Source organism: Trichosurus vulpecula, chromosome X (genome assembly GCF_011100635.1).
Source record: "Trichosurus vulpecula isolate mTriVul1 chromosome X, mTriVul1.pri, whole genome shotgun sequence".
NCBI classification, from domain to species: Eukaryota; Metazoa; Chordata; class Mammalia; order Diprotodontia; family Phalangeridae; genus Trichosurus; species Trichosurus vulpecula.
In genome coordinates, this window is record NC_050582.1 from 25,488,815 (window position 1) to 25,502,674 (window position 13,860).

General features: G+C 43.2%; 1 protein-coding gene across 1 annotated transcript; it reads left to right on the forward strand.

The window, feature by feature from the left end:
* The first annotated feature begins 5,585 nt into the window (after positions 1-5,585).
* LOC118832477 (protein elav-like) lies at positions 5,586-8,042 on the forward strand. The gene has a single exon (XM_036739789.1). It carries the CDS (start codon positions 5,586-5,588, stop codon positions 8,040-8,042), a length of 2,457 nt encoding a protein of 818 aa, XP_036595684.1.
* The last annotated feature ends 5,818 nt before the right edge of the window (positions 8,043-13,860 follow it).

Below are 13,860 nucleotides of genomic sequence, written 5' to 3' on the forward strand. Positions count from 1 at the left end.
AGAGGACTGTTACAATACACACATATACTGTATATAATATGCATATATGTGTGTATATATATATATCTGTATATTATATATACTGTATATATTAAATAACTTGTATATATACTATATTATGTATTATATATAAATATATATACCTATATATACATACGCATATGTATATGTATATATCCCCAGGCTATTTACCAATACCCAGGCTGACAAATGACTCCTTTTGGCTTAAGTGGATTTCCTTATCAGGATTTGATCTGGTGCATTTTCTAGATCTATTCAGAATAGTTTGTGGACTGGAGCTCACCAAATGGTTTCTGATCACTCTTCGGTCTTAGTTCCACCTCCAGGCCTGGACTTCACAAGTGATCTCTCTGCCCTCCAATTTTCCTTAAGCATTTTGTTGGGATTCTCCTTTCTGTCCCTATCTCTTTCTCCTTGAGAATATACTTAACTTTAAACATCATACCCCACTCCCCACCCCCCACTCCCAGTAGACTGTAAGGTCCTTAAGGCCAAGGACTCTATTTTTATAGCCTCTGTGCAGTTTTCTAGCACATAGTGGGCACTTATGTTAGAAATATGCTTGACACTGAAATTCAGGTATCAAGGGCAAATTATTATTATTGAAGAATTCAAAGGAATTGGTAAATGTTCCTGGCCAGGAGCGGACTCCACCCTTCTTTAGGAAGAGAGAGTGGAGAGTACAGGAATGAGACCAACTTTATTCTGTTAGACCGACATAGATTGATGCACCATCAACTCAGTAACTCCCTTTAGAGAACAGATTGGTTCCCTCCCTTCTAGGTCACAGTCTTCCCTATACGCCCCCAACATGCAACTCCTTGGTATGTTCCCCCCTCCTCAACATACGTCCTATGTTCAAAAATGGCAGAAAACTCTTCCCTGTGGCTGTGTGAGGTAATATTCAATTAACCAATTAAGCATTCGTGGTAGCCATTTGACCCAGTTTTCTCTTCAAACCCAATTTAGACCAGTTTTCCTAACATTCTGAAACTGCAGTTTCTGCAAAACCACAAACTCTAATCCCATTGGCTGAGGACTCTCATCCCAGTTAACTTTTATTCCTTCTTTGTTCGAGCTGACACTTCATTAATTATTCTGTGGAACTTAATTAACTCTTCTGTGGAAACGTAACTTTCTCTAACTTTTACCATTTCTCACACTTAATAAATGTTTCGATTTGAATACTAATCCTACAGTCAGATAGAGTCAGATATACATAGGAGTAACCACCCTACCCCCCACCCCCTCCCCACACACACCCACATCTGTACTATGTATAATACCAGAAACCAAGAAGCAAAATGTTTTTCCCTCCTGGAATGCTCTTCTTCTTCCTATATGTTTGTCTCAATCCTACTTGGGTCCCCCTTAAATCATAACTACCTCCTCCAGAAAGTCCTAGATCACAATGATCTTTCCTTCTCTGATTTGTAGTCTGTAACGCCCAGGCAGCATTCAATTGTATTGATTCTTTTTTTCAACCTGGATTTGGCAAACACCTAGATGCTAAACATCTCCTTGACTAGACTGCAAGCTCCATGAGGGCAGTGGCTGGCTTAGACTTTTCTGTGGACTCTCCAGGGTCTCACATAGGGCTGGGATCACAGTATGTGGTGATCTCATCAGCTCCCAAGCATTCAATTATCTCTGTGCAGACAGTTCTCAGATCTATTTATCCAGCCCAGTTCAGAATTTCCAACTACCTTTTAGATGTCTTGAACTAGACATCCATCCCTTAGACACCTTAAAGTCAACATGTCCAAAACTGAAGTCATCTTCCTGCCCACCCCAACCATCTTAACTCATTTCCCCTTCCCCCTTTCCCTAACTTCCCTCTCACTGTCATGGGTAGCACAGTCTTCCCAGTCATCCAGGCATCATCTTTTGTTGACTCTCTCTCAATGCCCCACCCCCCATATCCAGTCTGTTGCCAAGTTCTGGCAATTTTTACTTTAGTAACACATCTCTCCTAGATGCCCTCTTCTTTCCTCTGAAACTGCCACCACCCTGGTGCAGGCCCTCATCACTTCACAACTGGACTATTACAATCACCTGCTAGTTGGTCTCTCTCCCACAGGTCTTTCCTCACTCTAGTCCATGCTCCACTCAGCTGCCAAAGTAATCTTCCTAGTGTGCAGATCTGACCATATCATCCCACTACTGAATAAACTCCAGTGGTTCCCTATTGCCTCCAGGATCAAATATAAAATTCTTGGGTGTTCAAATCCATTCATAACTTGGCCTACCTCCACATTTTCAATCTTTTCGTACCTTACTCTCTCAGCACTCCCTGTGACCCAATGACTCTGGCCTCTTCAATGTTCTTTGCACACAACACTCTTATCTCCCCTCTCCATACATTTGCACTCACTATCCCCTGTGCCTGGAATTCTTTCTCCTCATTTCTACCTTCTGGATTCCCTGGCTTCTGTCAAATTCCATCTAAAATCACACCTCCACAAGACTCCTTTTCCAATCCCACTTAATGCTATTACCTTCCCCCTATTGATTATCTCCAATTTATCCTGTTTGGACATCATTGTATGTTTTCTTCCCCATAAGCCTGTGAGCTCCTTAAGAGTACGTTCTGTTTTTTGCCTTTGTATCCCTAGCAGTACAGTGTATGGCATGTAGTAGGCACTTAATAAATGCTTACTGATTGACCGACTTCTAGTTACAGTTCTGCCCCTAACTAGCCAATGTGACTTTGAACATTTTTCAGTTAAAATGTTGGTGCCACTTGTCATTCATGACCAAGATCTATAGTTTATTTTCTGCTTAATCTCCCACTGGTTTTGTTATTGGGACCATTATTTATCTTGCACACAAGAGTTTTTGCAAGATACCTTTTCCCCTCTATTTTTGCAAGCAGTTTATGTAGCACTTAAGTTATTTGCTTTGATAGAATTCACTTTTAAATCCATGTGGCTATAAGAATAAGAACCATTCTTCAATAAACAGTCAAAGGATATGAACAGGCATATATCCAAACAGATGCTCGTAATCACTAATAATGAGACAAATGGAATCTAAAAGTACTGAGGTTTCACAGCACACCTATCAGATTGAAGAAGACGACAAAAGATGAAATAGTAAATGGTGACGGGGCTTAGGGAAGAAAGGCACGCTAATGCATTGTAAGTGGGGCTGTGAAGCAGGTCCAACTGTGCTGGAAATCCATTTGCAATTCTATTTTATGAGTCCGTAAACAATCCATTGGTACCATTACTAGGAATACGCTTCAAGGCTGTCAGAGAGGGAAAGGTCACATATACATATATGTTTATGGCTGCATTTTTGTGGGAGGAGACCAGAAAATAAAATGAGTGCCCTCTGACTGGGCAATAGCTAAACCAACTGTGGTATGTGAATGGACTAGAATATTATCACGCCATAACAAACAACAGCTATAAAGAATTGGAGGACACAGGAACTGGGTAAATGAGAAATATTCTGATAAAGTATATGCGAAATGAGCAGGCCCAGGACAATTTCTGTAGTTTCTATCACGAGGTAAAAGAAAACAACAGTTAAAGATGAGGGAAGTCCCATCAGCACAGGGACCATTGTGACCTCAAGAGTGGTACTCAAGATTCTCCCTTCACAACATGACTAATGTGGAAGTCTATTTAATATGATCATACATGTATAGCCTATATCAGATTGCTTGCCTTCTTGGGGGAGGGGGGAGAGGAGGGAGGGAGAAAAAAAAATTTGGAACTCAAAATCTTATAAAAGTGAATGTTGAATGCTATCTTCATCCAGAGAAAGAACTGTGAAGTTTGAATGCAGATTGAGGCATACTACATGCTCGCCTTTATTCTTTCTTCCCTTTTGTTTTTGTTCTTGGGGTTTTTTTTTTTTGGTTCTGTCTCTTCTTTCTCATGACTCATTCCATTGGCCATAATTATTCTCCACAACTTGACTAGTGTATAAATTAATTCAATGCAAAGTTATACATGTGTTAGGGGCGCTCTGGACCTGGGCCTCCTGAAAGGGTAGTGAGACGCCAGGGAGTCTGGACCTGCTGACGCAGCAGTGCCTGTGTGGGCGCCAGCTGTCGGCGGCCGGACGGGTGTGCCCCACAATAGCACCCCGTTCTCCCCGACTACCCCCTCACATTCACCCTGCCCACGGGTCTTCGGACGTCTCCGGCTCCTCCCGGGGGACGCGAGAGGAGAATCACCAGACAGCTACCGGAATGCGACAAGCAGTTTTATTGCAATGGCGTACCAGGAATCTTACACAAAATCCCACTGACCCTCTCTGGGGTGCTCCTTATATTGGGTGTTTCGGGTTAGCTCCTCCCCAGTTCCTCCCCGAAGGTGGAGCCCTTCCAGTTGGAGCCGCCCCGGTACTGACGTAACAGAAGCCACACAGGCACTGCTGCGTCAGCAGGTCCAGACTCCCTGGCGTCTCACTACCCTTTCAGGAGGCCCAGGTCCAGAGCGCCCCTAACATACATGGTAGTTATATGAGCTTCCATGCCGTCTTGGGGAGGGAGGGGAGAAAATCTGTAACTCAAAATTATGTAGAACCGTGTGTGGTAAACTAAAAATAAAAAAATATTAAAATAAAAAAAAAGTTTAAAAAAAGTGAATGTTGAAAACTCTCATTACAAAGTAATTGGAACAAATAAAATAGTATTCAGTGCGGGGGGGGGGGGGGGGGGGCAGGGAATAAAGTGCAGGTCTGACAATGTCATGCTCCTTCGCAATAAACTCAAAAGAAAAAGAGTGCCTTCCTCTGCCGTGAGGCTACAAGCATATGGGGAGATATACGTATGAGGCCGAGAGACGGATTTGTTTTGCTGAACTGTACTTATTTGGCATAAAAGCAGGTTCTGTGGGAGGAAATCATTAGGAAGCAACAGGAAGAAAAACCAATAAAAGATACTTCTTTTTTAAAAGTTACATCCATGTTTTGTTTTTTCCTTTTGGAGTTCACTTGTCACTTGCCAGATCGTCTCTTGCTTTTGCAGCTATGACTCCGTGGAGTGGCTAGCTTTTTGTAACTGCATGCACAATTGCTTGGTTGCCCCTTTGCTTAGTGTAAGTAGTGAGGGAGAACAGTTTCCCCCCAATTTCTCCAGAAGTTGCCTGAATTCTGGGAATGTGGGCGGTGCAGGTCTAGGTTGAAGAAAGTTTTCTGACCTATGAGGCCCCAGGCCTTGCTCTTTTAGCCCTGCCCACCTAACCCCCCACCTCTGACCTCTGCCCCCCGTGGCGCCACAACGTGCCCTGGCCTACTTGCCCGCAGTTGCTATGGCAGCGGCTGTTGCCAAGCTCACGCACGCAAGAGGGCGCCTTTACGCTCCATTCTCGCGTGGCTAGCTGGCCACGCCCCCCGGCCCCGCCCTTGGCTCACTCCGCTTCCGGCCTCTCAGGGAGCCAGTCGCACGGGCCGCCTGTCCTGTGCGTGTGCTTCCAGGCCGCTGGAATTGGGCCCGCTCTGCCCAGCGGTTTCCAGCGCCTTTCACCGGCCCACCCTCACCACCCATCAGTCCAGCAGTTCAACTTCTTCTAGCCTGGGTGCTAAAGGTAGAGCCAGTCCCAGCCAAAATGCGTCTGAAGAACCTTCCGGGCGCAGGCGCGGAGCCTGAGGCGACCTACAGCCCCAGTACATCCCACGATGACCAGGATGACACCAACAGCGCCGCCGAACCCACCAGTGACGGGCACGCCTCCGACACCTCCGCATCCTCTATCAACTGGCCCACCTACAGCATGGGACCCACCACTAGCAGCCACACAAGCAACAGTTTGGGGCCCACCAACCACGGGCCTTCCGGTAATGGTCTGAGCACCTTCCCTGCTGCTACAGGTTGCCATGTACAGGCCCAAACCCAGACCCCACCTCTGCAGCCGCCCCTGGCCCCTTCCACTCTCTTAGCTGCTAATCTGACCCATGCCTCTACCCAGACTCAGGCTCCAGCCCCTGCCTTGGCTATCAATCTGATCCATGCTCAGGCTCCAGCCCCAACTCTGGCCGCTGATCTGACCCATGCCTCTACCCAGACTACGGCTCCAGCCCCTGCCTTGGCTATCAATCTGGTCCATGCTCAGGCTCTGGCTGCCAACCTGGGAGCTACACTGACCCATGCCTCAACCCAGGCTTCAGCCCCAATTCTGGCCACTAATCTGACCCATGCCTCTACCCAGGCACCAGCCCCAACTCTGGCCCCTAATCTGACCCATGCTTCTGCCCAGGCTCTTGCTCCAGCCCCTGCCTTGGCTACCAATCTGATCCATGCTCAGGCTCTGGCTCCTGCCCTAGCAGCCACACTGACCCATGCCTCTACCCAGGTTCCAACCCCTGTTCCTGCCCTGGCTGCCACTATTCCCCATGCCCAGGCTCAGGGCCCCATCCTGGCTGCTAATCTGACCCATGCCTCAACCCAGGCTCCAACCCCTGTCCCTGCCCTTGCTGCCACTATTCCCCATGCCCAGGCTCAGGGCCACATCCTGGCTGCTAATCTGACCCTTGGCCTTGGGGTCCCAACTTCTGTACCTGCACTGGCTTGGGTTCCAGTCCCTACCTTGGACCCTGTTCGTGTCCTGGCTCCAGCTCCTGTTCCAGCTCCAGTTCCTGTCCCAGCTCCGGCTCCTGTCCCGGCTCCAGCTCCTGCTCCAGCACCTATCCCTGCTTCTGCACCTTCCTTTACTCTGCCTGTTGCTTCTGTTCCAGTTCCTGCTCCTGTCCCAGCTCCAGTGCCCGTTCCAGATCCTGCTCCTGTTCCTGCCCCAGTCTTTGCAGTTGCTGAGCCTCCAGTCCTTGCCCAGAGCCATGCTTCAACCTCTGCCCGGTTTCCTGCTCTGGCTCCTACCTTTACCTGGCCTCTTCTTCCTTTCCCTGCCTTTGTTCAAGCTCGCCTGGATGCCCGGGCCTCAGTCCTGTCCCAAGTAGCAGCTGCTGCTACTCCTCAGCCCCAGCCTACATCAGCTCCTGTTTCTGATGCTGCTGTGGTAGCAGGTACCTCTTCCTCCTCAGGGACTGCAAATGCAGAGGAGGCCTTGGCAGCTTCCCCTGAGCCCAAGACCAATCTGATCGTCAATTACCTGCCACAGAACATGACCCAAGAGGAGTTCCGCAGACTATTTGCCACTGTGGGTGAGATCCAGTCCTGCACATTAGCGCGGGACCAGGTGACGGGCCAGAGCCTAGGCTATGGCTTTATTAGCTATGTGGACCCCAGGGATGCAGAGAAAGCTCTCTGCTTGCTGAATGGGCTTCAGTGCCCCCCAAAAACCATTAAGGTGTCCTATGCTCTTCCCAGCTCATCCTCCATCCAAGAGGCCAACCTCTACATCAGTGGCTTGCCTAAGACTATGACACAGAAGGAGCTAGAACAGCTCTTCTTTCCCTTTGGCCACATTGTAGCATCAAGAATCCTGACAGACAAGGTCAGTGGGGCCTCCCGGGGTGTGGGCTTCATCTGCTTTAATACCAGATCAGAGGCTGAGGAGGCCATCAAGGCCCTCGATGGCCAGAAGCCCTGCAATTTCCTGGAGCCTCTCATGGTCAAGTTTGCTCATCACCATACCCCAAAGACCTCTCAGAGCTTGATGAGGCAGCCTCCCCAGCGTTACCATGGGCCACTACAGCCTCAAACCCGGAAAGTGGGACTAGACAACTCCAACATGACTTATGGAGTCCAGCGCTTCTCGTCCTCCTCTTCTGATGACACGACCAGCCTGGCAGGAATGACCTCAGGCCATACCAACAGCAGCAGTGGCAGCGGTGGCAGTGGCAGTGGCAGCGGCTGGTGTATCTTCATCTACAATTTGTCCCGTGAATCTGATGAGAGTGTCCTTTGGCAGCTTTTTGGGCCCTTTGGAGCAGTGAACAACGTCAAGATCATCCGGGATTTCAAAACCAACAAGTGCAAACGTTTTGGCTTTGTCACTATGACCAGCTATGATGAAGCAGCCTTAGCCATTGCCAGCCTGAATGGCTACTGCCTTGGTGGCCGTGTGTTGCAGGTTTCCTTTAAGACCAACAAAATTCACAAGGCTTGAATTATGCAGAGCCAAAAGGAGTGCAGTAACATAAGAAGCAGAAAGAAAAGATAAGAAACTTGGTACCATTTGTCACCAGTGGACTTTGTAAACCAGCTTAACTTGATTAGTTTGCAAAATTTGAAAAGTCTTGGTGGTCTTGAGGGTAGATCTGGAAAGGGGTTTTATCCTGCTTAGAAAAATGCAAAATAGCACACTTGGCATGCATGGAGTTTTTTCTTTAATAGCTGTTACTTGTAGAATATCTAGATAACAATGAAGAGGGGGATTTGCCTTTATTTTTTTTTACATGTATTAGCTTCTTTGTAAGTAGGTCTTTTATGATGATTCTTCATATATGTGAGGGAGGAGGGGAAAGGGAACCTATCCAAAAAAAAACCACCCAGTGGTTGTTTTTTTGTTTAACAATAGAATTAAAAGAGAAAATAACATTTCTCCCTTTTTTTTCTTCTCCAAACAGTAATCCAGTTAGATTGGTAGCCCTTCCCATCCTCTTCCAAATTAAACAGAAACAATCAGATTGCAAAATTGGAAAGAAACTTGAATTTTTTTTTCATTTTTCTTTTATATTATGCCTTTTAGGCGGTCAAGGGAAATATTCAGTGATGTGAACAATTTAAGAATGATGCTAAGGTTTTCACTAAATATTTGCTGAAATGGGTTTTTCTAGCAAAGTCCATTTTTATAAAAATAAGATTTTTATAAGGGAATCTGTTTAAAAAGATTTTGACTGGCTAATGGGGAAAATGAACAACTGTCAAGTTGATAATATACTGGTAACTTGACTGAGACCAAGATAATGTGCTTTTAAGCCGCATCGGTAAACTTTTTTTTGAGGGTTTTTTTTTTCTTTGATTGATAGCCCTCCCCATCCGTAGTCAACATTGGAAAGAAAGTTAATTTTATTTTCATTTTTTCTGTTATATAATATCTTCTTTTAGGGGGTTAGGGGAGAGATGCCTGGTGACAGGAACAGTTTGATGCTAAAGTTTTTGGTAAATGTTTGCCAAAACAAGTTTTTCTGGCAAAGAATTTTTCTAAAAATAGGATTTTTATAAGAGAATCTACATAAAGAGATTATGACTGGCTAATAAAGGGGTAAATGAACAACTCGCAAATTCATAATATACTGGTAACTTTGCTGAGATCGAGATACGTGTTTTTAAGCTGGATTGGTAAAATTTTTTTGGAGGTTTTTCACTTTTCAAAACAGTGATCCAGCTTACCATCCTCTTCCCGAATTAAAGAGGAACAATCAAAATTGAAAAAAAAAAGTTGAATTTTTTTTAATTTTTCTTTTATATTATGACTTCTTTTAGAGGGTCAGGGGGTCCTAATGACAGGAACAGTTTGATGCTGGTGAATGATACTAAACTTTTTGCTAAATATTTGCCAGAACGGGGTTTTCTGGCAAAGAATTTTTCCAAAAAAAAAATAGTATTTTGCAAGAGAATCTAGATAAAAAAAGTTTTTGGCTAATAGAGGGGAAAATGAACAACCATCAAGTTCATAATACACTGATGACTTTGCAGACATCAAGATGATGTTTTTAAACTAAATTGGTAATTTTTTTAAGGATAGGTAATTTTTTTTAAGGATGTGATATAAAAAGATGGGCTTAAATCTTTTTTTTGTACCTGACTGGAATTGTAAAAAGATATATTTACTACTTACCAGAAGGGAGGAGATTCTACCCCTGAATACCTCAGTCCCTTTTATTCAAAGAAAATATTGTTTTCCTTTATGCCATCAGTTTGGAATCTCTGCAAAACAAGCTAAAATGTAAATTTGGGGGGGGGGGTGGAGATTGGAAATTTCCTAATTTAGAAGAGAGGAGGTATGCTGTAAAATTACATACATATCTTAGAATTATAGTACTGTGTGATAAGGTAGATGTGTTTAGGAAATGTGCTGTGTTTATAAAAGAAGAGAAAAAAATTTGATTTAAAATTTCAGAAATTTAGAAATTGATTTTGTGTGCTGGGATGGCACTGGGCTATGTGGGTACATTTGAAGGGGATTTTTCACTTTTTGCTTTAATCACTTACTGGGTGATATGAAAGGTACATATGCATGAGTAATAATCAGAGGGAGCTGTTTTATTCAATTCCTCATTTAAACTCTGGGAAGAAAGACGTTTCTTTATCTGTGTCATAGAGACATGAGATTTTTTTTCCTTTTCAGTTAACCCTTTTCCTTTTAAGAATTTCCTTTGAATTTTGTGAGTGTATTTCTAAAAAGAAGGATTGTATTATTATTTATATTTAAGCGACAGAGCTCAAATTTGTGTTGAAGTATCGTTTAATTTATTCCCATGCTTATTAAAATGTTTTCTTACTGCACAATATGAAAAACGAAAGATTTTTTAAAATGTTTAAATTATTTTTTGTGGTTTGACTATTTTAATGTAATTTAGGCTTGGGAAAAAAACACAAAAATCAGAGTTAAGGGTGACTTTGTTATTTTAGTAAGTTCTTTGTATGGAACTGTGTTTTTCAAACTGAAGAGAAGCTCCCTCTTTTGCTTGGGTAACAGAAGCAGTTATTAGCTGTGGATAACTTAGTTAATAGTCAAATTGAGAATATTTGATAGAATATATTTAGCCTTAATGATAATAAAATGTTTTGACGTTTATATTAAAAGGATTAATTTCTTTTTTTAATTTCTTCAGATAGGTGCGTCTTTGGGTGTTTTTCATTGTTATTGGTTCTTTTTTTTAATATTAGTTTTTATGATTTCCTTTTCTCCCTGCCGCTACCACCTCTATTTTGGAAGGATCTTCATCTGTGGGATTCCAATTACAATAAATACTAGGTTCCTTGCCTTTGTCTTCTCTTTTTCTCTGACCTTGCTTTTTAAAAATATCCTGATAACTCTTTTAAGATAATTGATTTCCTTTGTAATCCTGCATGTTTTATTTTATGTACTTAAAAACATCGCACTGAAAAGGTGGTCATAAATTCCATTAGATTGCCAAAGAGGTCCATAACACAAAAAAGGTTAAGAATCCCCAATCGAAGAGGCAGCTAGTTAATGTCACATTGGGCCTAGAGTCAGCAAGACCTGAATTCACATCCTACCTCAGACACTCTGGGCAAATCCTTTAACCTCTCTCAGCCTGTTTTCTCATCTGTAAAATGGGAACAATTCTAGCACCACCTTATATTATGTGTAGAGAAACAAATGAGATAACATAGAACCTTATATAAATGTTAGCTATTATTACTGTTATCAAGATATTTCTCCACACCGAAGCCTAGTATTTTTCTTTCCTTTCTTTCTTTATTGCCCCTTACACTAGACAGAAATTTTTTTTTCCTGTTTTAAGAATGTAAACTCGGGATCCACATCTAGCCTTCACATTTATTTACCTTAAATTCCTTTTGTTTCCTTTGTCTACATTTCAAAGGTTCTGCCCAACTCCCTTTTCCTCAAAGGATGCTTGCCAGGTATGAATTCTGGTAAAAGTCCATTTTTTTTCTTGTAGGATTATGCTCAATTTCCCAAGATAAATTATTATTAGGTATCAGCCATTCTCCTTTGCTTTTTGCTATATTGTATTCCAATCTTTTTCCATTTTCTTCTTCCTAATGAACAGTTCCCAATTCTGACCACACAGTTCTTTCATGGGCAATAAATTAACATCTCCCTACTGCTTGAAATATTTTCTCTTTGGCCTAGCAGTTCTGGAGCTTAACGATTGTATTTCCTCGGTGCTTCTCTTGAAATTCGAGACAATTTTTTTAATGATGTTTTGAAATACTGTAATTTTTTCTTTCGTTATATTTTTCTGGGAAACTGGTGATTCTTAGATGGTCTCACTCAGACCTGTTTTCAGAGTTATAATTTTTTACTGTAGATATCTCATGAGTTCTTTGGATTTGGGACTTAGAATCTGGAAAAACCTGAGTTGGAATATGTGGCATAATGGTGTGATTTCCAGGCCCAGTCTGGACCAGCGCCAAGCCTTTCTCTGGCCTTTAGCTTCTTCCTCTTTGAAAGGGGAGGGTTGGATAGACCTGGCTCATCTGAGGAAAGCATTCCATGAGAGAAGCCACTAATTCATCCATTTAAAAAACATTAATCAAGTACCTACCTCTCTGAAGTTCGAGAGAAAGTTGTTGTGAGGCTAAAATAAGATGATATGTGCATGGAAAGCATGGAGAGAATTTTAAATCATGAAGGGTTAAGGCTTGCAAACATTAAATGGCCAAATAAAGATTAGTTATTTGTTATTTCTCTCTATAGTGTTAGAATTTTAGATTCTGTCTGTTGTGTTACAGATTGTCTACTGCTTTGCTGCCATTTTCTAGCTTTCAATTGAAGTCATATACTCTCCTTTTGAGTTTTTCATTGAGCTATAATTTCATGCCCTAAGCTTTTCCTTCAGTTACTTTATTAGGCCTTCCAACCACTCCCTGGATCCTTGGGGCCATTCTCTTCTCTTATCTGGAGTTCTAATTGCAATTATTACAGACATTCTCCTCTTTTGGAATTGTCTCTTGGCATTCTGTAGCCCAATTTTTAAAAATTTTACTGAGAGTTTTCTATGTTTGCTAATTCTTAGTCTCTCTGCTAGTTTTTTCTATGCTGATTTCTTTCCTTTTTTTTTTTTTTGAGGGGGGAAGGCAGGGCAATTGGGGTTAAGTGACTTGCCCAGGGTCACACAGCTAGTAAGTGGTCATGTGTGAGGCCGAATTTGAACTCAGGTCCTCCTGACTCCAGGGCTGGTGCTCTACTCACTGTACCACCTAGCTGCCCCCAATTCTCATCTTTTAATTGTTGTTTTAAGATTTTTGACAAATGTAACTGATTTGAAATCTCTAGAGGCAGCTGTGTGACACAGTGGATTCAGGCACTGGGCCTGGAATCAGAAAAACCTAAGTTCAAATCTGGCCTCAGATACTACCTAAGTGACCCTGGACAAGTCACTGAAGCCTTATTTGCCTCCATTTCCTCATCTGTAAAATGGGGAGAGTCATAGCATCTACCTCCCAGAGTGGTTGTGAGAGTCAAATGAGATAATAATTGTAAAGCACTTAGCACAATGCCCGGCGCATAGTAAATTCTATAGAAATGTTCGCTGTTATTATTGAGAGGCATCTAAGAGGCAGGAAGAGTGAGTTCAAATCCACCCTCAGATACTACCTAAGTGACCTCCATTTGCCTCTGTTTCTTCATCTGTAAAATGGGGATAATCATAGCCCCTACCTCCCAGGGTAGTTGTGAGAATCGGATCATTGTAAAGTACCTAGCACATTATGGGATGCTCAGGGAGGACTAGCACCTCTGGTGTGAGGGCTGCTTATCCACCTTTGGTGTCCACCTGGCCCTCAACTCTCCCTATGGCGCCAAGAAGCTGGAGCATGCTCAGTGGCCACACCTCAGTAAAACTGTTTCAGAAGGGGCAGCTAGGTGGCACGGTGAGTAGAGCATCAGCCCTGGAGTCAGAAGGACCTCAGTTCAAATCCGGCCTCAGACACTTGACACATGTACTAGCTGTGTGACCTTGGGCAAGTCACTTAGCACCAATTCCCCTGCCTTCCCCCATCCAAAAAAAAACTAAAAAAAACCCCCAAAACTTTTTCAGCAGATGGGCTAAACCAGGTTCAGGGTAACTGACGGGCCTCAAACCCATTGGTGAGTTGGAGGAGGGGCAGTGTCTACCCCAAACATCCCCCAGCAAAATGGGGAGATAAGAACAATTAGTTCCTATACGGACGAAGATGGCTAAAGAAGAAGCTGTGGAGAGCCTTGAGCTGAGTCCAATGTGGAAGAAGCCAAGGTCGACCACTGCATCCCAGGCCGTTGCCAGCCA

What these genes read in the sequence shown, in the direction of transcription:
- LOC118832477 (XM_036739789.1), top strand. Translation starts at nt 5,586, where the DNA reads ATGCGTCTGAAGAACCTTCCGGGCGCAGGCGCGGAGCCTGAGGCGACC.